Below are 25,329 nucleotides of genomic sequence, written 5' to 3'. Positions count from 1 at the left end.
AGGCAGATTCTTGTGGTTCAGCCTATTATACCTTTTGGAATTTGAGTTGTGTGAATGTATGCAAAACCTTTATTTAAAAACTGCTCTGTTTTGTTACTCTTCTATTGAACCAGTGTCCAGTGACTCAGGAACTCTTTCTGTAGTATTGTGACTTCCTGAGAAAGATTCTTCCACATGTTCTATTTTGTGCTTCTTTGGAAGTTTTGGAAGTTATTTTTTCCTTCTTGGCAATGTGATATTGTTTGCATTTGGGTTCTCCCTTGTTTCCTCCTCATACATTTCACAGAATGATTGGTGACAAGGTTTTGAGCAATTTATGAATTAATTTGGCACTTCTGGGGTTGAAATTATTTCCACTATTTGGGGCGCATGGAAAGAAGCAAGAGCAGGACCCTGTGAAAGTATTGGTGGCCTCATCAGGATGGGTTGGAATGTTGTCTTAGTCTGTTTGTGTTGCTATAAAGGAACACGTGAGGCCGAGTCATTGATAAAGAAAAGAGGCTTATTTGGCTGACGTTTCTGCAGGCTATACAAGAAGCATCATGCCAGCATCTGCTGCTGGTGAGGATTCAGACCGCCTCCACTCATGGTGGAAGGCAAAAGGGAGACGGCATACGCAGAGATCACATGGCACACAAGAGAGAAAGCGAGAGAGAGGGAAGGGAGGAGCAAGACTCTCTTTTAACAACCAACTCTAATAGAGTGAGAATTCACCCACCCCCTCCCCAGCGAGCAGATTAATCTCATGAGGAATCTGCCCCCATGACTCAAATGACTACCATTAGGCCCCACCTCCAACATTGGGGGTCAGATTTCAACATGAGATTTGAAGGGGTCAAATATCCAAACTATGGCAAATGTATATTCCTGGGCATTTTTATATTTCAGGAAGGGGATCAAAAAGGTCAACTTTCTCATCAACCCAGGGTGTTTATCAGCTGCAGCATCAATCACACATTTATTATTTATCAAGCACTCACTCTGTTGATAGCAAAGCCTTATACTCCTTCCTAAAGAGGATGGAATAAAGCTAGTAGAGTCATTGACACATTGGTCCAGTCCATATCCCTAACAGTTCCTTAAAGAAATGGGATTCTTATGTTGAAGTTGGTAGTTTGTGTCTAGGAAGGACCAAGACAGGACAGTCAAAAATGTTGTTCCCCATAAAGAAAATGTGGTACATGTATATATACAATGGGACATTATTTAGCCTTGAAAAAGAAGGAGATCCTGCCATTTGTACAACATGGATGAACCCAGAGGACATTATGTTAAGTGAAATAAACCAGACACAGATGGGCAAATTCTACATGATCCCACTTATATGTAGAATCTAAAAAAGTCAAATTCATGAAAACAGAGACTAGAATGGTGGTTACCAAGGGCAGGGATGGGGGTGGGTAGTGAGGTGGGGGAAGTGGGAGATGTTAGTCAAAGCTACAAGTTTCAGTTATGTCAGATGAGTAAGTTCTAGACATGTAATGTACAGCATGCTGACTATAGGTGATAATACACTGTGGTGTATTTGCAGTTTGCTGAGAGAATAGGTGTTAAGTGTTCTCACCATAAAAATATTGTAACTATGTGAAGTCATGGGTATGTTAATTAGCTTGACTATAGTAATCGTTTCACAGTATATGTATATCAAAACTTCACATTGTACACCTTAAAATAAACAATTTTTAATTTTTTAAAATGTTACTCCCCAGGTTTAGGGTTTTGGTCTCTATGGGTCCCCATAATCAATATCCCACCCAGAGCATTGACTAATCACTGTAGCAGAGCACAGCTCCCTGACTTTCTAAGGTGTACTTTGCAAACAGGGTGTTAAACCCTTTTTATTACTGCAGATTTTATGCTTTCTTGGTTGTTGAGAGTTTTAAATAAACATATTTTTTCAAGATAATAAAATAAACATTTTTCCATTTCTTCTTCTATTTTTAGCAAGTCTTTTCCCTTGTTTAACCGATGCATCCCTCAAACACCTGAGTGCTATTCCCTATTTGCATCCGTTTTGTTAAATGATGTTGACACCCTCCATCGGATTCTAAGTGGAATAATGTCTGGAAAAGATACAATCCTTGGCCTGTGTATCCTCGCATTAGGTAATTCTTAGTTAATTTGATTTTAGTAACTATTTCTGGAATGCCAAAATTTCGAGCTCTTATGTATGCTGTACAATGAAAATTAGTTTCTTGATTTAAATATAAAATTTTATATTTATTTTCTTTGTAGGTGTTTTCAATGTTTCAGGTTTGTGGGGGGCAATGAGAATGGGAGGAAGACTAGCTGGCTCTGCCAAGAAGCCTCAGTAGGTGGGCTTGCCTTAGTATCCTGACCATGTTGCAGGGTCTGGTCCTCAGCTCTGCATAAGGGATGGATGTATAAAGCATATTCCCAATTTACGAATTGCCCATGAAAAGTACAACTGTCAGGGGGACCAGAAACCACGTCTTCTGGCCAGTATGCCCTCTACCTGTGGGTGGGCCAGATGTGAAGGCTGCTTGGCAAGCAAGGGAAGGAGCTGTGTGCACTCGCATGAAATAGAATCAGGCTGCAATGGCCTGATGTGTCCAGCTCCTCAAAGGAACACACCTGCTTTGGGTTGTGGGCAGGTCAAGTCCTTGAGCCAGGACATACCTTCTCTGGGCTTTTCTGGAAGCAGCTACCCACTCCTGACCCTTTGACTCTCCATTTTCTATGTTTCATCCCAATTAAGAGCCAGCTTTCTCTTTGAGCAGGTTAATACACTCTGCCCCTTTAGTCGGTAGCAGTAGCCTGTTATCCTTTCCCAGCGGCAGCCCCCAGCCTCTTGGTTGAAAGACCTTCTTTGGTCAGCCATGCATAAATATATTTCTGCCAGTTCATAAACTGAGTTTTCCATAATTTCATTACCAAAAGGTTACTAACTCCTAAATGCTTGGGAATACTTACTGGTCACCATTTTGTTACTTCTAGACTTCTTACTTAGGCTGAGAATGACTTCAAATGACCCAAATAGGATGCTTTGATTGCTAAATAGTGGCATGGTGACCATATATATATAAAAAAAATCCAGGTTAGTCCTGAGTTCACATGTGATGACTGAATGGCCCCACAAGGACCAGGTACTTTTTAGATTCATAAAGGTGTTACCAACTGTCACTTACTGTGCACTTATCAAGTGCCAGGCATTATGCTTATTCTCAACTCATGAAAACCTCATCACAATCCTGCCCCCACTTGTAGGAGAGGAAACTGAGGCTTAGACAGGTTCAGGGACTTGGCCAAGGTTCTACATCTAATTGAATAGGTGGCAGAGCTGAGACTCAAACCCAGATCTCTGATCTCAAAACCACGGTTATTAACTGGCACACTGAAATACCTGTATGCAATCCTGATTTCTTGTTTAGAAAAAAAATAAAATAGTATTTATAGATTCACTGAAATATTTAGAAAAAATCATAAGTCTATAAGCCCAAATAGTGGAAAATGAAATGTAATATTTTATACATACAGCTTGATTTATAGTTAGAATCTTAAATTTTTCATTTTAAAGGCATTAATCTTTCATATTTTATAAGAGCATTTTAAGTTAGAACTTTAAGCCCAGTATGAAGTCAAAAAACTTAAGGATGATAAAATTTTTAAATGATTCATTTGGACTTGTAAGAAAAAAAAGATTTGGTTATTTGGGAATAATATCTCCTTTTTAATTTTTTTTTTAATTCAAGAAGACTGCTAGCATTTTCAGAGACTGAGCCTGTGTGTGCTTCAGAGAGTGCCCGGGGTGTATCTTGTTATTTTCACTTGGTGTTTGGTAGGTGTCCCAAGATATTTAGAGATTGAATCAAATCCTCAGTCCTCCCTCTTCTGGAGGGTTTGGTCATGACGATCCTACCATTTGCCCTTTGTCATCTTTGAGTTTATATGTTTTGCTTGATTTTTCAGCCTTGTCTTTGGCCATGATGTTTACCTTCCGATTCCTCACCACCCTTCTGGTTCACATTTTCATTTCATTGGTTATCTTGGGATTGTTGTGTAAGTATTTCTACTTGATTGCTTTTTGATTAAATGAAAAGCCTTTCCATTAAGTATAGAACTTAACAGTTAGCATTTTTTAGCTAAATGGGGTCTTAGAAAGTATCCAGCCCCGTTCTTTTATGTGTGAGAAAACTCGGGCCCAGGAGGACAATGGTAGTTGCTTGTGTCCCACAGGTAGCAGCAAAGTTAATGCCAGTCTGTGATTTCTTCTACTGCACTATACCGCCCCTGAGATGAGCCTGCTATCTGAGTGATCCTGGTATCCGTGACATAAAAGAGAATTCCAGCACCTGTTGGGAGCATTTCAAAGGGTTTCTTCTGAACTCGCACCTCCCCCGTTGGCACGTGGGTGCCCACAGTTGTCATGCAAAGGCTCCGATCGGCCTGAAGAGGCGCAAGCCTGAGTGGAAACAGAGTCCTGGAGACCCTGTACTGTGACCATTTTTCCCTTTTGGCTGCTGGCTTGTGGGTCCCACCAGGGTTGTTGGGACAGGGGCCGGAGGGACAAGGTCATGGGAGAGGCTCAAGGCCACAGCTGTTTTCTATTTGTTAGGGGTCACAGTTATGTGGCGCTTAATAATGGGGCTACTTTCCAAGAAGTGCACCCTTAGGCGATTTGGTCATTGTGCAAGCATCACAGAGTGTACTTACAAAACCAAACCTAGGTGGCATAGCCTACTACACACCTAGCAGCCTGGCTACAAACCCGTACAGCATGCTACTGTACTGAATCCTGCAGGCAGCTGTAACACAGGGGTAAGTGTCTGTGTACCTACACACATCTAAACATAGAAAAGGTATAGTGAAAATGCAGTATTATAATCTTATGGGGCCACCATCACATATGCAGTCTGTTATTAACTGAAACATTGTTATGTGGTGCATGACTGTACTTTACTTCTTAATAACTGATAGGACCATAATGTTTCATTCCCCTGAATAATTAGCTCTTCCCTTATCCACATAGAGCCCTGTAGCCCTGTCTTGAAGGACAGGCACAATAACTTGTGCGGGATGCTTTTCCCCATCTACGATTCGTAAAGACAACTGACCTTCCTGTAGTTACTGTAGATATGGCATAAGGTGGTATTTTGTACCTACATGCAGAGTATTTGCAGACTCAGGGTGTCCTCAGAGTGAGGCTCTCTGATTTACGTAATTCCAGCAGGCCAGGCACATCCACCTGGTTTTGTGGGTGAGAAACCAATAGCCAGGCCCCCATAGGAGTGTCACCAGCAGAGCTTGCTGGAAAAGTTTAGACCTTGGACTCTGACGTTGGTCACCTGACTATCCTCTCTGTGCAGTTTCCTTCCTGCTCACATCCAGACCCGACGTGGCTGGGCACCTGTCCTCTGGGGTCACAGTTGGCTGTAGAGCCCCCCGGGATTTGGGACCCACTGCCTGACCAGGGCCACCCAGGTGCTGGCAGCGTCTGGACTTGTCTGCGTGGTTCTGCCTGCCAGGGGAGGTTACTCATGGCACGTGTGCTGAGCTCCACTGCTGTTTGTTTTCTAGTTGTCTGCGGTGTCTTGTGGTGGCTGTATTATGACTACACCAATGACCTCAGCATAGAATTGGACACGGAAAGGGAAAATATGAAGTGCGTGCTGGGGTTCGCTATTGTATCCACAGTCATCACGGTAAGAAACGCCCTTGCAGCAGTAGGTCGAGTAGCCAGCCAGAACCCTGAGCTCCAGATCATTGAATTCTGGCCAAAAACAACTAGAATTTGTTTGTCTTTCACCTCTGAATGTGCCTTCTTTGGATTTGAGATACCTGTACAGGCATAAATCAAAACCTTCAAAAAATAAGAAAAAAAGTCTTAGTTCTTTCCGAATCATTTCTGCCATCTCCCAGGGACTGATCTGGTATCCTCACCGTTTCGCTGTTTTCAGCCCCAAGGGGCTGTGAGGTGACACTGTGGATGGACAGGGGGAGGCTTATGACGGTCCCCACCCCTGCCTGTGGGGAGCGGCGCCCCTCCCAGCCAGAGGATGCCCGGCTCTCGGGGGCACACAGCTCCCACTGCCCTCGACCACAGAGAGCCCTTTGTTTCCAAGCCCTCGGGCCACTGGGTTATTTTGGTTTCCAGAGAACCTGCTGCCTCCTCGGTGAACTCCCTGGTTGAAAACAGGCTAACTCAGAATCTTGAGGCAGCAGATACTGGTTGTTGGGGGAGGGCAGTTGAAAAACAGAAGTTGTGCAGGTCACTCCCCAGGTGGTGTTACGAGTGCTCCAATCACAAGACCCCCAGGAGAGTCCAGAATTGATTTCGGGCGACCCGTGGTCGTTGTTGCTGTCGTGTTGTGTCACTGACCATTTGATGGAGAAGCAGCAGTGCAGGGTTTCCACACGCCCGTTAAATCTTGCAGCAAGTGGAGGTTCTCTCACCAACTCCATCTTCCCTCAGGAAATCCTTCAGTTCCCATCTTTGGTGCAGTTTTCACGTTTTCTTCTTTCTACCATGCGGTTTCAGGTTTGTGTTCTTCACTTAAAATGTGCCAGGTACCATAAAGTAAAGCACCGGTTTCGCCTCGTCTCGGGCAGGGCCTGGCCCCAGCCCGGCAGGTCTGTGGAGGAGGCTGCAGCGGAAACGGCTCCCGCACGCCAGGCCGGGCTGTGGGGCTGCTGGGCACAGGCCAGGCCGGGCTGTGGGGCTGGGAGCTGGGGAGATCTCCCGTTGTCTTCACACACAGCCTTTCCTGCCACCCAGATGCCAGGGTCAGGCTGAGGTTAAGGAGAAGGGAGGCGGTGAGAGCAGAGAGAGGCAGTTTTCACCTGTGTCGGTGAGTTCCACAGAGAGCAGAACGGAGCCCACGCTCGCTCACGTCCTGTTCATCTGGCCTGAGTCCCGACAGAGTGCCGGGTGCTGGGTGCCAGGTGAGACCCCTCCACTCGTCCTCAGAAGGGCCCCAGATTCCTTGCCGTCATCGCTGTTCATGCACAGCCCCTGCTATGCACAGGGCTCTGCACTCAGCTGCGGAGCCAGCAAGACATAAAACACAAAAGCACGCAAAGCCCATGCCCCATGATAAGGTGAATTACACAGCAAGCAGTGTCATGATGCAGCGCACAGGGCAAGAGCCCAGCCCTTGCAATCACAGGCCTGTGCTCAGATCCAGGCCCCACTACCTACTCTGCGACCAGGGGCAGTGCCTTGTCTCCTCACCTGTCAGATAGGAATGCTGCCGCAAGGTTGCCCACAGGGTATGGGCCTCCCTCCTCCCCAGGGGCCTGTCCACCTCCAAGTTCAGCACTCCCCAGAGAGGCGACCTGGCGGGCGGGCGGCCCTCGCTTGCTCACCTGGAGAACTGAGTCGGGAAGCAGGGCTGGCTGTGAGGTGAGAGGACGGCTCTGCCCAGGGAAGCCCCGGCCTGCCCGGCTCCACGCCCCCGCTGCTCCCGCACACCCCTGCACAGGGCCTGCGTGGGAGGGCCACGCTCTGTGCCCTGGTCAGGCACCTCCCAGCCCCGGCACTGGTCTCCAAGGGGAAGAGAAGTGATCTACTGCTCATCTTCCCCTCCACACCCGCCTTCCCACTCCTGCTTCCTAGAGAAGGGAGAGAAAGGGGAAAACCAACATTAGCAGGAGAGGACAAGGACAAGGGTCACCTCCCTCACCTCTTCTCACTCACCTCAGAGCCCCCATCTTAGTCGCCCCTCCCGTGTTGTAGCCCAGCAGTGACCCAGAAAGCCCCACCTGGTGGCCTGAATCCCAGAGAGATCCCCATCCGCCACCTGGACCACCTGGGTGGGGGTGTGTTCCTGCCTCCTGAGTTCCCAGAAGCTGCCATACAAATACACTTGAGACCACTGTTCTGGGAATATGGGGGCCACCTGGGAACGTTATTTATATTTAGGCAGTTTCTGCGTAACTGCTAGCAACAATGAGGAATATGGGGTGAATGGCATTAAATGTTCACCTCAGGGCATCAGCCCAGGAGGACAGGCAGAAACAAGCTCCCCGAAGCTTGGAAGCTTAGAGCCCAGCGCAGTGAAGTCCAGTCTTGGCCCGGCCCAGCCCGGGCGGCCCACACCCCAGCACCACTTCTGCTGCATGTCCAGAAGGGCATCGTGTGCATATCTAGCGCAAGCTGTAAAAACACAGACCCATTTAAATGCACACATATGTCAACATTCCACTTAGCAGCTAGAAGCCAAGTTTCTAATGATTTTATCACTTTGTTTGATTACAATTTTAAATGAAAAACAAGTCCCTCCTCCTTGTCGATAGTGTTAGGCACTGAGAACACAGATGGGAGTTCCTCCGCAGCCTCTACAAGGGAACGGTCTCCTCTGGGTGTCTCCCTGGGCCTCTCCTGACACCCGCTCCCAGGCACGGCCAGGAGGCTCTGCTCCCAGGTCTGTGGCTGCTTCTGCACAGTTTATCCCACTGTCCTCTGCCATCTTTCCTCCACTGGACTGTGAGATCATTGCGGGCAGGGATGCTCCACCCAGCTGGAAGAGAAAGGGCATCTCAGGCCAAGGGGACAGCAAGCGTGGGGTCATAGGGGCCAGAGAGTGACCTGCAGGAAGTTCACTTGTTGAAAGCTTGAAATGGAGGGAGGGGTTGTGTCAGGAAAGTCCTGGTCTGTGATGATAATGAGTTTGATCTTTATTTATCCAGAGAAGTAGGGAGCCATGGGTGGATTTTGAGTACGGAAGTGGGATCCCTAGCTTTGCCCTTCATGACAGTCCCTTTAGCTATGGGGTGGAGGAGGGATTGGGGTGAGAGTGGGGTGGAAAATACAGAAAGCTAAGGAGGAGGTTACTAGGGTCTGGAAGAGAGGATGAGACTTGAGCTGTGGCGTCAGCAGTGGGGATGCATGAGAGGTATTTATGAAACCGAATCAGAGGTGACTGGGACTGCACTGCGTATTCTGCCAGTCCTTGACCATAACAGATGGCCCTGCTCTCTGTGAACTTAATCTCATGAGAAACTCAGACAAGTAGACATTTATGGAATCTGTTAAGCATTATAGTAATGTAAGTATGGGATAAAATGGGGACACACAAGAGAGGAACCTAACTTATTTTTGGAGAGTCCAGAAGAATCAGGGCCACTGGAGCTGAGGAATGCAGGGAGAAGGGGAGGCTTTAGCAGGAAGACAATGACTTTGATCCAGGACAAGCAGAGTTTGAGAGACTCTAGCACGTCCACGGCCTTGTCAGTAACTGAGGTGTTTACACATCCAGCACCTGGAGAAGGGGGAGGCTGGGGGTTTTGGTTTGAAGGTTGTCAGCATCTAGGAAGGATGCTAAAACCACAGAGGAGCAGAATACACCCCCGAAACATCCCACGATGCAACAGCCAAAGAAGTAGGAGAGCCGGAAGAAAGATCACAAAAGCCAAAGGAGAGAAGATTTTGGAAGTTTTGAGAAAGAGGAATGGACAGGGGATTGGAATGCCAGGCTGAGGGCAAGCAAGACCTGGAACGTTTCCATGGGATTAAACACTCAGGAAGTCACAGGAAGTGGCCTTAGGGAGAGCAGCTTCAGGAGAGTGTTGGGGTCTGGAGGTTTGTGGGTGGTTCCAGAATGAGGTGGGATATGAAGTGCGTGGTGGGTAGAAACGAGCCAAGAAGTGTGGCTGTGGGGAGAGGGAGAGAGAGAGAGAGAGACGGTAGCGGCAGGATGGAGATGGGGGGTGCAAAATGGTTTGCTTCATTAATATGCAAGATTTGTAGATATTTCTATTCAGGAAAGGAAAAACCAGTAGAGCAGAAGGCACATAATTACTGTCTTTCCCCCCAGCCTCATGTTCCCCTGCCCGTCTGCAGTATCATCTTGGGCTCTGTGGATGGGGAGGTGGAACGCAAGACAGTTCCCTGACCCTAGAGGACCTTATTCTCATTTTCTCTTGCTTTCTCACGAGACTACAAAGTCCCTTAGGGAGGGACTGTGTCTTGTTCACTGGTATGTCTGTAAGATTTAGCATAGGGGCCAGCACACACTAGGTGCTCAATTAGTGCTTGAGAATGTATCTGTTCAATTATAAGAAAAGTAGTGAGTAGCTATCTTAAAAGAGCTGTTTGCTGAGATGTCAGCAAAAGAACAGGGTTTGTTTTAGGCTCTATCCAGCTCTGCGTTATCTTGAAATAATTTGCTCTAACCCCTTTCTCACCAGGCAGTCCTGCTTGTCTTGATTTTTGTTCTCAGAAAGAGAACAAAATTGGCAGTCGAGCTTTTCCAAGTCACAAATAAAGCCATCAGCAGCTCTCCTTTCCTGCTGTTCCAGCCACTGTGGACATTTGCCATCCTCATTTTCTTCTGGGTCCTCTGGGTGGCTGTGCTGCTGAGCCTGGGGACGGCAGGTAAGGGACTGCGAGTGTGGGTTCCAACTCCTTGGAGCCATACACACAAGACATCACCGTCTTGATGGGCCTGTTTCTGTAGGCACCAACCCTCTCGTGCCACCAGAGGTGTCTGATCACAACAGCGGTGGTGCTGGGGGCTCTGTCCTGGGGGAACGTGGGAGGGTCTTTTTCCTCTTTTGTATTGGCTTTAAGGAAGCTGGGTTTGTGTTTCATGAGAGAATAACTTCAGTAAGGACTAAAAGCTTTAGGACAAACTACAGTATGAAACTGTAGGAAAGAATATTATCAAATGTCTCCAGGTATAAATTTTATCCAAGGTAATTTGCCAACCCCTATCGAATCAGTAGGTGATAAAGAAGAACCCAGGAAAGATGCTATTAAAAATTTGTTGTGCCCAGCAGAGTTTAAGTTTAAAGCAAGTACATAGAGAAGGTCACATTGCTTTGGCGCTGAAAAGATAATACTGTTTCCTCCATCCTCCTAGCATATCCGAATAGTGATTCTCCCCCAGGGGTATTCCTTAATCAGCTTCAGTACTTTATTAAAATACAGATACCTGGGCCCCATCCTCAGAGATTCTGATTCACTTGGTTTGGGATGGGACCACGTGTATATAGTAATACATAGTTTTAAAGCTCCATGGCAGGGCAGCCATATTCTACAGCAGCGCTGTTCAAAGTGTTGTCTGACACCAGATAAGGAGCTTGTGCCAGAATGCAGTCACTCCACCGCTTCCTTCACTGAGACTGTCTCGCTATGGGAAAAAACGTCAGCTAAAGGAAACAGAGCACTCAGTGAGACAGTTGGTGCATTCGGGCCTGAGCTCCCGTGTCACTGCGGAGCAGCAAGCAGCAGTGTGAGGACAGGCGGCTGGTCTGTGGGCCACACTCCCAGTGGACTGTTCCAGGTCTTTTCTGATGCCGCTGTTTGATCTGAGTAAGGCCCAGATTCACACTTGGATGCGGGTACAAACGAGAGACTGTCACCAGGCAGATGAGAGCCACAGCAGATGTCAAATCAGCAAGGCCGGTGCGGTTTCTTCACGCTTTATCCAGCCTATTTTGTCCCTTATTTGCTCCAGTCATCTGAAAGAACAACCGCGACGCAGTAGATGCTTAGCGAATTCCGTTCCCTTCCCGCTCCTCTGGAGTTCCCCGCTGCCTCGGAGGCCAGATGGTCCGAGGCCCCGTAGGAATCACAGTGCTGGGACCCCCCCATTGCCAGCTTCAGAGATGCCACAGGGGGAGTCTCCTCTGCTGGGGTCTCCGGATGCTCCCTGGAGGCATGAACTTCGGGTGATTATCCAGGGAGGAGCCTTGGGCACACAGGGACAGGGCTATAATTAGTCAGGGTGAGGTTTGTCTGGGAGTCAAAGAAAACTCAAAACAACAGTGGCTTAAACAAGACATGAGGCAGTTTCTCTCTCACACAGATGAAGCCCCTGGGGAGGCGATCCAGGCCAGGGGCAGGGCCAGGGAAACCTTCCCCTTCAGCCTCTCTCTGAAGGTTCACTGAAAAATCAACTCACAAAAGGCAGATGAATTGGAGAAAAGGCATACAAATTTTATTCACACGTACACAGGAGCCCTCAGAATGAAAACCCAAAGATACAGGAGAAATTGTCTGTTTTTATGCTTATGGTCAACAAAGTATGGACAGCCGTGTAGAAATGTGATTGGACAAAAAAGGTGTGATGTAATCCTGATAGACTGAGTGGGGAAACCCAGCAAGGCCTGTCTAGACTCTTCTTGGTCTCCCTGAGCACATTTCTTCCTTCCGGCTGTAGGGCAGGACCCTCTCTGGAATGGGGGTCTTATGACCTACAGTCAGACAAGGTAGGTCAGATAATTTCTTTATGACCAGTTTTTATACAGAAAGGTGGAGAGGAAGTTAGAGTAATATTTTTAGGCTACATGGCTGGCTTTGGGGAAGAGGGATCCTGGTTTCTATGGTCAGCCTCCGGGGAGAATGGGACTGAGAGGCAAGAGAAGGGCAGAGAGAAACTTTTGCTTCAGAGGCTGCTTTTGAGGCCTTCATTTCGGGGTATAGTTTTCTGAGTCCCAACACCAGCATCGTCTTCCAGAGGTCAAAGACTCAGGCGCTTCTTTCCTGTTCTACAACCTCCACCCTTTGCTTCCACCTTGTAGCTGGGAGCAGCTGAGTTTGGGTCAGGCCCCCCACCACGTCTTACGCCAGCCGATGGGAAGGCGGCAGGGAGGAGCATGAGCACGCCGCCCCAGAAGTCACAGGCAGCCTCCCGCCTACACCCCGTTGGCCAGATCTTAGTTCCATGGAACACCTATCTGCAAGGGAGGCCAGGAAATGGGCAGCCACGCACAGTTTTAAAATTAGAGGTTCTAGTACCAAGAAAAGAGGGAACAACAGATACTGTGAGACAGGCGGAAGGCTCAAGAGTGAGCAGTCCTCCTCCAGCTCACAGAGTCTTCTCAGTCATAATCAGAAGGGAAGGCAGGGCCTGGTATGTGGAGGGGAACAAGGCTTTGTTGGAAATGTCCTAGATTCTAAGCTCTGTACTGAGTGCTTTCTGATGTTCTCTCCTCTAAACGTCGCCGCAATCCCCTTGTGGCGGAAGTGTCATTATGCTCAAGTTAAAGGTAAAAAATTGAGATTCCGAGTAAGTCATTTGCGGAGGGTCACGCACAGCTGGGAAGTGTGACACTCCCCCTGACTCCAGAGCTTTAGACTAGAACCTGTGCTCTTTCTGCTGCCTCTCGCTTCCCTTGTGTCTTTGATACAAAGCTATGGAAATGAAACCTAGGCCTCCTCCAGTCTGTCTGTTCAAGATGAAGCAGTGCTGGGGGCCACAGCAGCGGGCTGGCACATGCAAGCGGTGCCCGTGATGTGCTGTCTGGGGCCTGCGTCCTCAGGCCAACACAACAGGGCCGAAGCTGACGGCCAGAGGCAGCTCAGGGAGGTTGGCAGGAGGTGGCAGGGCGCAGTGCACTGTGCAGTGGCACTGCAGCCCTTGAGCCCTTGCGGCTGGAGAGTCACCAGAGAAAGGGTGACTCCCCATGTTCTTGGGAAATGTGGCTCAGGACAGTGAGGGACCTTCCTCCCCCAGCCAGCCCAGCCTGCTGGCCCCTGTTGGCCGTGCAGCTGGATAAATTAGGGAATTGCCTCTGTGGGAGACCCTGATGTCTTGGAGTCGGACACATTTGTTCTTCCTTCAATTCACAGGTCCTTGGTGAGAGCCATGGGGACGAGGCACAGGGCAAGGCCCTGGGGAGAGGTGGGAACAAGACCGAGGTGGTCTCTGTGCCCATGGTGCCTAGAGCTGAGCAGACAGACCAACAGGTAAACATGTGGTCACAGCAAAGGTTGATGATAGAAATCTGGGGAGCTTTGATTGCACTAGAATGAGGCTTTCACCCACTTTGTAAGACAGGGAAGGCTTCTCAGAGGATAGGCCAGAAATTGCCAGATGAGAAAATACAGAAAGAAGCAAGGAGATTCAGGCTTGGGGGTGGTCAGGACAGCACAAGGACAGGGCCTGCTCACAGGATCAAGGGGAGAGCCCAGCCCTGAGAGTTGGGGGGGGTGAAGTCAGAGAGGAACACGCCCCAGGGCTGAGTTGGGGGTGAGCTGCCAGCACGTGCCCCATAACCTCGCCTGCCTGAGCCCCAAGCATTGAGGTCTGGAAGCGCAGGGAGACACGAGGTTCTTCTTCGTGGTTGAAGGTATTAATAGCAGGTTTTTCTGCCACCGGCTTGTAGGGTCCTGCATTGAAGAGTGACATTCTCCATCAGGGCAAGGAGCAAACCGAGAGAGCAACAGCAATAGAAGGGCAGGAAAGGAAAGGGGGTCTGGTACCTCACGTAGGTATCTGTCTGCGTGCAGGTTATTTTAGGCTTTTCAGGAGAGAAGGTGCGGCACAGAGCCACGGCTTCCCTCCCCTCCGCACCAGAGTTGGGCATCGCAGAAACCAGATCGTCCCCTCAGGCCGCCTGGCTCTCCCTCCCGCCCGCCTGTGGGCCAACACGGGTGCACAGAATCCGCTTTGTTTGCAAAGGCCTTTTCACCCCCTGCCAGGATGCCCTGGCTCTGGGCTGGGCAGGTCAGCAGCTACTCCACGTTTTGATCTTCGGAAGATGCCCCGACTACACTTGAGAGACACTGTGAGCCGCCTTCCCGCTGCGTGATGTGGGTGGCGCAGTGCCCAGCGGTTGTCCCATTTAACGTCACAGGCGCTTACAGGGAGGACACGCGCACTCTTCAGCCTAGTGCCCGAGTGTCAGATGGTGGAATAAAGATAGGTATGAACTTAGGTTTGTTGTTTTTGCCCAGATGAGCTATTTCTCTAGTGACTGTTAATCAGTCTGTTAACTAGGTGACAAGTTGTGTCTTGTTTGGGGATTTTTTTCAGCGGAGCATATCAGGGCTCCCCCAGCAGTGATACACATTAGCCCATTGTGACTTGTTTGCTACCAGTAATGTCTCAGTGACTACTAGAATCCAGTGGAGAAAGTGGAAACTGTAGTGACCTTGGGAATCCAGCAGGTGCTACGGATGCATTGGAAAGAGCCCGGGTGATGCAGTTACCCCCGAGGTCATTAAGGGGTCGCAGCCCCAGAGTCTGTACAATGGAAGAGGCCCATTTGGCAGGGGCTGAGGGCTTTCCTCGAGGTCTGTCCTGCGCGCTCGGCAGAGTAGTCACAGGGCTGCACACAGCGCACGCGGGGTGCGTGGGACAGGCACAGAGCCAGGCTTGGAAAGAGGCGGCAGGGTCAGACAGGGTTTCCCATCAGATGACCTGAGAACCCGGCTGGCTCTGGCCTACCGTGCTCCCTCTTTGCCATTTTTGCGATGTAACCGTGACAGGACGCTGCCTCACGAGGATGTTAGGAGGCTAAGATGGGATGAGAACTTTGCTTTGCAAATAAGGGATCATATGGGTTTTTTATATTAGGAATTAGTGTTTACTGAGGAACATCTAGTACTACCTGCAGCTCTGTGGTTTACTTTCTGCTCTGCCTGGCATATTTGAGAACATGGTTTAAAAGAAAACTGTTTTGTTTTTTTTTTTAAGTTATCAGAGATCTAGAAAATAATTGAAGTTATTTTGGAAAAGCCTGCTGGCAGCCCAGCCCCGCCCCAGGAATGGAGTGAAGGGAGGTTACACAGGACAGATTGAAACAGCTCCTGCATTTCAGAAGCTTGTGGTCCCTTTGGGAAGGTGCCAAGGAGAGCGGGGTCCACGCAACCCTTACGCCTTCGCTCCCTCGGGCCATCTTCCTCTAGAATCCCCTCCCTGCCCGGCTCCCAACTCTCTGCCCAAAACTTCTTCTCAAACTACTCATCCTTCAAGATTGGTTTCAAGTATTATATTTCTTAAAAATCTCCTATAAATTTCTCAGCCATACTTAGATATTTCTTTTTCACTTTTTCCTTGCATATTTTATGTTCTTCATTCTTTCAACAAATATGGACTGCATGCCTACTACGTCAGCATTGTGTGCCTGCTGTGTGCCCACAGTGAGCAAGACAACAGCCCTGCTCCCCACGTCCTTACACTCTAGTGGGGGGGGAGAGAGGCAGTAAGTAAGTGTATTCTAAGTCCCACGGGGACAAGTGCTGTGAAGAACAATAAAGCAAGATACATTGTTATCCCACAAGAGTAAGGGTACCTGAGGGCGGGGACTCAGTGTCTTTTTCTTTCTGTGTCTCTTAGCTCGGTGTGCCACAGCTGAATGGGTTTAGTGAGGGTGTGCTGACTCAGTGAGTAATTTTACACCAGGGTCCTGAGTATTAAATGAAATGTGCACATGGGAAGAACTCAGTAAGTTGTAGGCTCTCTGTCAGTGAGAATTTCCTCTCTTTTTCCCTAATCCTCATGCTGCCAGAGCATAAGTTGAAGCCACAGGCAGACACAGGCAGGACGGGTGCCAGCAGGCTCGGGGGGCTGGCAGGACCCTTGTGCCAGCTGGCTGGAAGAGGCCAAGTACACAGAATGTGCTAGAAAGTAGAGCCTTTCCAAGTTGGGCCTGCTTCCTTTAGGGAATTATCCCAACCAGCTGGGCTGCCTTCCTTAAGAAACTGTCATTTACAATGATCATTATATCACCTTAGTCTTTTGAAATGCTTTAAAGCTTGCTAATAATATCCAGATTTATAGCTAGGCACACAACAGATTTCCTCCCAATTATTCTGATGTCCTCTTGGGAGATCTCTAGAAAGTTGTCTCCAAATCACTTTGATAGAATATATTACTTAAAGAAGATATATTCATTCATTCATTCATTCAACAGATATTTATTGAACATTTACTATTAGAGAGACCCTGTTAAAAATGTTGGAGTTACAGCTTTCTTTTCAGTTTGGAAGTTGGAGGGAGACAGGCATTAAATAAAATAAGTGCACTTTATAGTACTTTAAAAGTTGATAAGTGGTATGGAGAAAAATAAAGAAGGAAGGAGGAATAGGAAATGCATACGGGGCGAGGGTGCAATTTTAAATTTGGCGATAGAGCCTCATTGAGAAGGTGATGCTTGAGCAAAGATTGGCAGGAAGGGAGGGCGGAGCCATGAAGCTATCTGAAGCAAGGGGAAACATCCCAGGCAGAGGGACCTGTCAGAGGCCGGGGTTCCAGGGCATAGCAAGGAAGCCTGTTCAGGCAGAATGGGGGTTGAGGGAGAGCATGACTCAGGAAGGATCAGAGGAGGCACAGGGTTCGATCTTGGGGCCCTGGTGGCCTTTGTAGGAATGTTGGCTCCCAGTCTGAGATGGGAAGTCCTTACAGGGTTTTAAGCAGAATAGAAACTTGGCCTGACTTGTATTTTAATAGCAGTGATCTAGGGAGGAGATGATGGTGGCTTGGAATGGGGTCATAATGGTGCAAGGGGCATGACGTTGGATTCTGTGTCTATTTTGAAGATAGAACTAATAGGCTCTAGGCACGTGAAAGAGAGAGGAGCTAGAGATGACTCTGAGGGTTTTGGCCTGAGCAACTAGAAGATGAGATTGTCATAAATGAAGATGGGACAAGAATTTGAGTGGAGCATTTTAGAGGGAGATCAGAAATTAATTTGGGGTGGTTTAATTGAGATGTCTTTTAGACAGCCAAGTAGAGGTGTAAAGTAAGCAGTTAGCTGTGTGAGTCTGAAGTTGGGGGTGGGGGTGGATGTCCCAGCTAGAGATTTATGTTTGGGAATTTGGGAGCATATTAATAGTATTTAATACCATGAGATTAGAATGCGTGTAGATAGAGAAGGGAAGGAATCTAAGGACTGTGCTTTGAGGCTCTTCCACGTTGAGATGCCCTGGAGAGAAGGAAGAACAAGCAAAGAGACCAAAAGGGAGTGGCTAGTGGGGAGGAAGAGGAGGAGGGTTCAGTATGGCCCCTGGGATCCAGGTGAAAGGATTCATGGAGATGAGAATGGTCCAATGTAGCGAACGCTGCTGATAAATAGGGTCAGAACTAAGGATTCCCCACTGAATTTAGCAACGCAGGGTGGAGCAAAGAAGGGCTCATGATGGGAGTAGGATAAGAGAAAGTGGGAGGAAGAGAATTGGAAAAAGCAATTACAATCTTGAGGAATTTGGCTGTGAAGAGGAACAGAGAAATGGGGAGGGAGCTGGAGGAGGAAAGAGTCCAGAGTAGATTTTTCTTAAAAGTGAAAGATTTGTAAGAATGAAGAGACCGAGCGCTGGCTCATGCCTGTAATCCTAGCACTCTGGGAGGCAGAGACGGAGGATTGCTTCAGTTCAGTAGTTCAAGACCAGCCCAAGCAAGAGCATGACCCTATCTCCACTAAAAATAGAAAAATCAGCTGGGCGTGATGGTGCACACCTGTAGTCCCAGCTACTCAGGAAGCAGAGTCAGGAGGTCGCTTGAGCCTGGGAGTGTGAGGTTGCAGTGAGCTATGATGACCCCACTGCACTCTACCCAGGGCAACAGAGCAAGACTCTGTCTCAAAAAAAAAAAAAAAAAAAAACACCAAAATTCATTAGAGAGGAATGTTTTGATGAAGAGGGAGAGAATTGCTAAAGAGATATCTTCAAGTAGGTGAGAAGGGATAGGATCTAGCGGAGGGGTTGGCCTCGGGATTGTGGGGAGTTTATCACATTAAAGGAAGGGGCTTAGAGTTTGGACATATGTTGATATTAATAGGTAGGTGGGGGGTGTAGGCACTAGCAAAGGTTTTCTGATTACTTCAGTTTTCTCAGAGAAACAGGGAGTAAGGTCATCCCATAAGGATGGGAAAGAAACTCTTGGAGGTTCCATAAAAAAATTATAAAATGGTTGTCCCAAAGAAGGAGAAATAAATAGACCAACGTGGGAACATTTGAGTTCCTGGTAGTCCCTCAGATGGTATTTTCTTTGTGATTTCTTTTGCTTCTTTCATTTTTGTCCCAACAGCTAATGTCCAACATAATGCCAGCATGCAGTCGATGCTCAATGATTATTTAAGTTAATTTCAGAAGTGGAATCGTATCTCCCTATTTCTCATTTATAGCTGACCCTCTATGGCACCTACCATTCTAAACACCTTACACATTACTGTGCTTACTCGTAACAGCTACGTGTGTGGCATTTACAGCCATGAGACGGGATGAGATCACCAAGGGTGTGAGAAGTAGGTATTACTATACTCAGATTACAGGTGATGAAACAGATTATTTAGAAGGTCCCACAACTTGCCGAGCTTGCTCAACCATTAGAAGACAGTGCAGAGAGGTGACTCTTAGCCTGTGTGACTCTCACGCCCAAGCCTGTAATCACTGTCCCAAGCTTGTCTTCTTCACTATCTCCATCTTTACCATGAGAGAACTGTGGCCCCAATTGCTTGTCACACGTGTCACAGCTGAGCCTGGAACCACGTCTTCTCCCAGTTAAGTGCCCTTTCCACCACCATCCTCCGAGATCCATCATATCTTGGGATCTATGAATGGCGCAGTTCTCCCTGACTCCCGCTAGCTACCCGTGGGAGGAGCTGTAGTGTGCAGTGCACAGTAGCAAGGCAGCGCGTGGTGTGGAGGGGATGTCGCCTGCACTGACACAGCCATCCAGGAGAGGGCAGTCTTGTGCGTGTAAGCGCGTCTGCCCCACCCACAGGCTCTCGGCTCTCGGCTGCATCCGACCTCTGTTTCCAGGCTTTTGCCAGAAGCCAGAGTACCTGATTCTTCAATAATGTTTTCTTAAAGCAGCGGTTCTCAAGCAGCACCCCTAGGTGGCTGTTTGCCCCCCAGATGGCATTTGGCAATATCTGGAGACATTTTGGGTTGTCATGACGGGGAGGGGAGGGAAGATCCTCAGGGCATCCAGTGCAGGGAGGCCGGGGCGTGCTGCTAAACATCCTGTAATGCTGGGCACAGGCCCCGCCCCCAACAGAATGTCAGCTGGTGCATGGCGAGGGGCGAAACCCTGTCCTGAAGGGAGGTCCATAAACAGCCCGGTATGACTGAACCCCAGGAAAGAAAACAGAAGATGGCTTTGATAAGGATGTTCGAAAACAACAGTGTGATCAGTCAAAAATAACGTATGGGTTCCGCTTTGGGGAATGCCAAAGGCTTTAGAGTCTAAGCAGATCCTGTCACCCTAGCTGCCCCACTCTCTGACTGTTGCCACCGGTGTGCTGAGCTGGGAGGTGGGTGAATATGTGCCCTTGACAGCACAGGGCAGCCGAGGGGAGTGACCATGCCCCTCAGCTTCCAGGGCCTGAGTACTTACCTCTGTCTGAGGAAATCATCCCTTGTGTTCTGTGAAAGCGTTTCCCCCCACCATGTGATATTGTAAACCTGTTCTTGCAAAGCCGTAATCTGTCCCTGATACTCGAGGGCCTTATAGGAGGAGCAGTGTGCTTGTTCCCTGGCCCGGAGCGCTTCTGATATTCCAGAGTGGTTCTCAAAGCCCACTGACCTGATCTGCCTAAACACGTGTTCTCGTTGGGAGGTGCCACTTCCTTTGGAATTGGGAATGTTTTCTAAAACATGCCTATTTTGGAAAAGCATAGGCATTTATTCTTGCCTTACCTGAAACAGAGATTGCCTCCAAGCTAAATTAGCCCAGTGTTCGATAAAATATTAACTTCTGTCTGTAAATCAAGCTGTTCCACTATTTTTCACAATGTGACTCTTGTTCCGCAGAACATACAGCACAGAGAATTGAGACCAGCCCTAGTCTGTGGAATCAGTTTTGCTCTATAGCATGATTATCTTCTCCCTTTTCCTCCTCACAGACCCTGCTGTGAGTGTCTAAAGACACATGAGTTATGAATCTAAAGTCAATTTATAGCTATGACAGGAAATGTGAAACTGCCTTTAAATGTTGTTCAAGTTGTAGGTTTCAGTAAAGACCAAAGTGCCCATCTCCTTCCTGACAGTAGCTGATTTAAAACCCATGGTGGGAAGACATCTAGAAATCAAATGCAGCCACCAAGCTGGGGTTTGGATTCACCAGTGTCTCCAGAGCTAATTCAAGGGCTTCTTTGGATGATGGAAAGGAAGGCAGGGTGTAGCCACGTGAGTGACAGAACATTGTGAGGGTGTCCTTGCTGGCCTCAGCTGAATGCAGTACCGTGCTCCTGCAATTTAATCACCATCATCATCATCATCATCACTGAAGGAGCTCAGGAAATTTCACCCCAAAATATGACTCCTTGGTATAAAGAGTATTTTGAATTAAAGACCCTTAGAAATCAACAGGTTTTCCCTCTTTCTTCATAAAAAACAGACCCATCAAAAAGATTAATCGACTTCCCTTCCCCTCCTAGTTATCTCAATATATTGCAGAAAAGAAGATCAAAAATACAACCAGACCTGGCCCAAATCATTTTAAATATAATACCTGTCCCTTAGGTTAAGTTAATTTCCAAAGAGAATCATTTACAAGTCAATCTATTTCCCCCATTCATTCATTCTCCCAAGTATCTATTCATCCTCCCTAGTAGCCATTAATTGCCCCTAAATAGAATGACCTATATTCCTCATCTCTCCGTCCTTCTAAAATGACAGTATATAACTTTCCAGACCCCACTGGGATATTGGGTAATCACTCTGTGATTATCCCTGTGCACATGGTAAATAAACCTCTTTCTCCTACTAATCTGCCTTACTTTGAGTTGATCTTTCATCAAACCTTCTGGGGCAAAGGGGAAGTTTCCCTCCCCCACCCCCCATCACTGATGGAGTGATAATTCTATGGGCAGGCGGTATACCAAGCACCTTCCAGGTAACCTCACTCCATGCTCACACTTCTACCAGGGCAGAGGTACTCTAGGTAAGGTGGCTAAAACTCTGAGAGGCCAAATAACTTGTCCCGGGCTACCCATGAAGGGTAAAGCTGGGATTTGAACCTAGAAAGGTTAACACTGAGGCCCAGGAGACATTTTAAATGTGCTAGAAGAGGTTGGTCTTGAAGTGAAATCTGAACTGAATCCCTTTGAGAAAACAAAGACCCTTGTCTCTTTCTCTTTTATAACGTCTATGTGTTTGGCCAAGTAGGGTTCTATAACATGGTTCTAATGGTTTTGTGTGGTTTCATCAATGTAACAACTTTGGTTTGTATCACAAAGGGATGTAGTCAAAACTGTGGGTCTTAGAGTCCAGTGTGTTCAGATTTATATCCTCCTTCCACTAATCATGAGCAATGAGACTTTACGAAAAGTTTCTTAACTCCTCCAAACCTGTTTTCACATCTACAAAGTGGGATGAGCAGCAGAGTATATGTCAAGTGTCTTGGAAATTGCCTACCAATCATCACTATAGTTATCATTGTTGATATTATTTAGAAGTTAAATGTGTGTTCTCAATTTTTTAGTTTTTGCTATGGAGATTTTAAATTATGGTAGGTGCTTCACACTTTGCTTTGGCGTCTGTGCTTCATGTAATGCCAAAGGCTAAGCATGAAGAAATGTGGCCTGTTGAACCACTTTCCATGCTTAGGAAAACAGTGATGATAAAGTAGGTTTGTGTTTTTAACCTGTAGGCGCTGCCCAGGTTATTGAAGGTGGCCGAGTGGAATATCAGCCTCTCCTGGACATTCGGTGTATGTGGTGGTACCATTTAATTGGCCTCATCTGGACTAGCGAGTTCATCCTTGCATGCCAGCAAATGACTATAGCTGGGGCAGTGGTGACTTGTTACTTCAACAGGTAGGTCCAGTGTTTTTCTCCTGTTGATTGGTCTGTGTGGTTTGTCTACATGCTTCATGTTATGTATCTCAAAAGATATTTGGCAGTTTTGACTTGACCCTTTAAAAGGGATTGGCAAGAGCAAAAGATTAAGCTAAAAATTGGGCTGGATGCTCACTTGGTGGTAAGAAGAAATGTTATGCCTTAAATCTGTCATGTTTCCAAGCTCTCTTGCTTTAAGCTAGAAAATTTAGAAAGAAGCCAAACAGGGAAGTGATCATATTGCTTAGAATTGAAAGATTAAAAGGAAGGGTTGAATTCCCCTGTAAATATCCATTGTTATTGACTTCAGACTTAAAAAAAAAAAACACTACTGGTCTATTTTGAACATACTTCAGTAAGTTCTGTGAACCTCACTTTGTCCTCTGTAAAATCAGGAGAATATTTGCTTAGAAAATAATTTTAAATCCTAAAGGAATTGTATGTAACTATAAAATATAATTTATGCACATTAAATTACTAGTGAACATTAATTACTTGCTTTCTTGCTTCTATGTTTATACCCCGTTACTTCATGAAAATAATTGAGGACACGTACATATATGTACATACACACGCGCGCACACACACACACACCCTGAACCCTTTTTACCTCTTTCGTGTGTGTGTGTGTGTGTGTGTGTGTGTGTGTGTGTGTGTGTGTTTGTGTGTCTCCAGGGGGCAGTGTGGGGACCATGAGCCCCAGGAGCACGGCCAGGACAATGACAGGGCTGGACTCAGAACAGGAAGTTTACTCTAGATAGGGCTGACCCTCTAATCTCTCAAACCAAATGAATAGATAAACATGAGTTTTGGGGGTAGGACAGTCAGCCAGAGTGATTCATGCCATGGAGCGATTATCTCCTGATGATAACGAGCACTGTGGGTTTTTAATGTAGTGGTGCCCTTGGGAACCTCCATCATCGGAGACTCTGGAGGACTCACAGAGGGGCTGTTGCCCTTGGCTCCGAGTGTTGCTTGCTCCTGAGTAGGGAAGCAAAGAGTATTCTAACCAAATTGGCCAGCAGGTACCATTTATCTGACAGAGCAGTTATGTGTTAACTTAGAATAACAAAACCAAAGCATTTTCAGTGAGGGCTTTTAATCTGGACTTCAGTGAAGCATATGCATTTAATCTCCTAGTCCCTTCCCTCTCTTCAGCCCCTCAGAAAAAATCAGGAAAGAATGAAAAAGGCGTACACACGCAAGGACACTGCGAAACAGAGAGGCAATGACAGCAGGTGAGAAGCATCACCGACAGCAGAGCTGGAGAGAGGCTGGGCGGGTAGTGACTCCGAGCACACTGGGGAAGGCTGAAGAAGCCTGTCCATGTGTGTTGGCCGGGTGAGGAGAGACGAGTACGATGCAGGCTGAACTGAGCTGCAGGATCCCAGAGAGGCTCAGGAATCCAGGTGTAAAATGTACTTCTGAAGATGAGCTGAAAGTCTTCCGAAGGAGCAGTTAGATGCCCAGATCCCGTCCTCCACACCAGCAGAAGATGGGGAACGTGGGGGGAGTGAGTGGAAGTCTACATACTGAACAACAAGGACCCCGCGACACCCCACATTCCACGGCTCAGCTCCCAGAATGTTGGCAGCCACGTTGATATCCCCTAGGAGGAGGCTTGAGGATTCTTCCCTGGGAAACTGTCTAACCCAAAGGAAAGACCTACGGATAGTACCACATGGGGGCCCCCAATGAAAGGGATTCCCTGACTCCTAACAGAACACTGAAGCTCCCCAGGCAACAGCAGTGCCCCTCACACAGAGCACAGCCTCACTCTTAAATTTAAACTGTTCACCAGTGATTATTAAACATATGAAGAAAGCCTCAGGGTAAAAGAAAGAGATCAAAATGAACAAAACAAAACAAAGGAATTTAGGAAAAACAGAGACAATGCAGGTTGCAAAAGAAAACTACAAAACAAAATCAGAGGAACTATAATATTATCAGAGAGAACAAAGAAATACTACATCCATAAACCAAGAACCCCCCAAAAGAAAGGAACAATGAGAGAACAAGAAAGACCACTTAGTGATTAAAAATACGATTGCAAAAGTGAACATTTTCTATTGAGAGATTAAAATATAAAGTTAAAGAACTCTTTCAAAAGGTAGAACAAAAATATGAAGAAATGGAACATAGGAGAGAAAGGATAAAACATTAGAGGATAAATTTGGGAGACCCAACATCTGACTAATATGAGTTACAGAAATAGAAAAAAAGGAAATCTTCAAAGAAAATTTCCCAGGGCTGGAGGACATGAGTAAAGAGAAGATCCCAGAAGCTTCTCAGGGGAAAAAAAGATCACAGGCAAACGATCACGACCCCGGATGGGATCTGACTTTCAATAGCAACGCAAAACTGGGAAAACAGTGGAGCAAGGCTATGAAATTCCAGTGAAAGATTATTTCCAACCTAGAATTCTGTACCTATGCCTACTACCAGTCAAGGGTGAAGAAAAATAAAGTCATACTCAGGCACGCAAAGTCCCAAAAGATTCTCCTCCCCACATCCTTTCTAGGAAGGCTGTTTCCCACTGAAACTAATGAGTAAGCCAGGGAGGAAAACATGAGTTTCAGAAGAGAAGGGAATTCCCAGTAGGGTAGCTATGCAGCAGGTGTAGAAAACATCCAGTCCAGGGTGGAACCAGAGGACAGCGGGCTCCAGGAGACATGCCCCCGAGAAAAGAAAAGAAAATGGAGAGAATACCAAGTGTGTTTGAACATGTTGAGAAAAGTTTCACACTTTGATGAAGCATTCAGTGAAGCCCATGGAAATCCAAGCAAATAAAAAATGTGAAAAAGTTAAGGAAAAACCAAAAGTTGTACAGGAAAGGAAATATAATTGTAATGTGTACTT

At 47.1% G+C, this 25,329-nt stretch overlaps 1 protein-coding gene across 7 annotated transcripts in view; it reads left to right on the top strand.

The window, feature by feature from the left end:
* Positions 1-25,329, top strand: part of SLC44A3 (solute carrier family 44 member 3) — a 74,533-nt gene that overhangs the window by 16,485 nt on the left and 32,719 nt on the right. For all 7 annotated transcript variants that reach the window (XM_045547488.1, XM_045547489.1, XM_045547485.1 and 4 more), the window contains 5 exons: positions 1,945-2,105; positions 3,931-4,020; positions 5,539-5,663; positions 10,150-10,336; positions 22,284-22,449. In XM_045547488.1, the coding sequence (XP_045403444.1) occupies positions 1,945-2,105; positions 3,931-4,020; positions 5,539-5,663; positions 10,150-10,336; positions 22,284-22,449 (729 nt within the window). The remainder of the gene's footprint in view (positions 1-1,944; positions 2,106-3,930; positions 4,021-5,538; positions 5,664-10,149; positions 10,337-22,283; positions 22,450-25,329) is intronic.

The sequence above is a fragment of the Lemur catta genome, chromosome 3 (genome assembly GCF_020740605.2).
Source record: "Lemur catta isolate mLemCat1 chromosome 3, mLemCat1.pri, whole genome shotgun sequence".
Taxonomy (NCBI): Eukaryota; Metazoa; Chordata; class Mammalia; order Primates; family Lemuridae; genus Lemur; species Lemur catta.
This window is presented reverse-complemented; position numbering and strand designations above follow the sequence as displayed.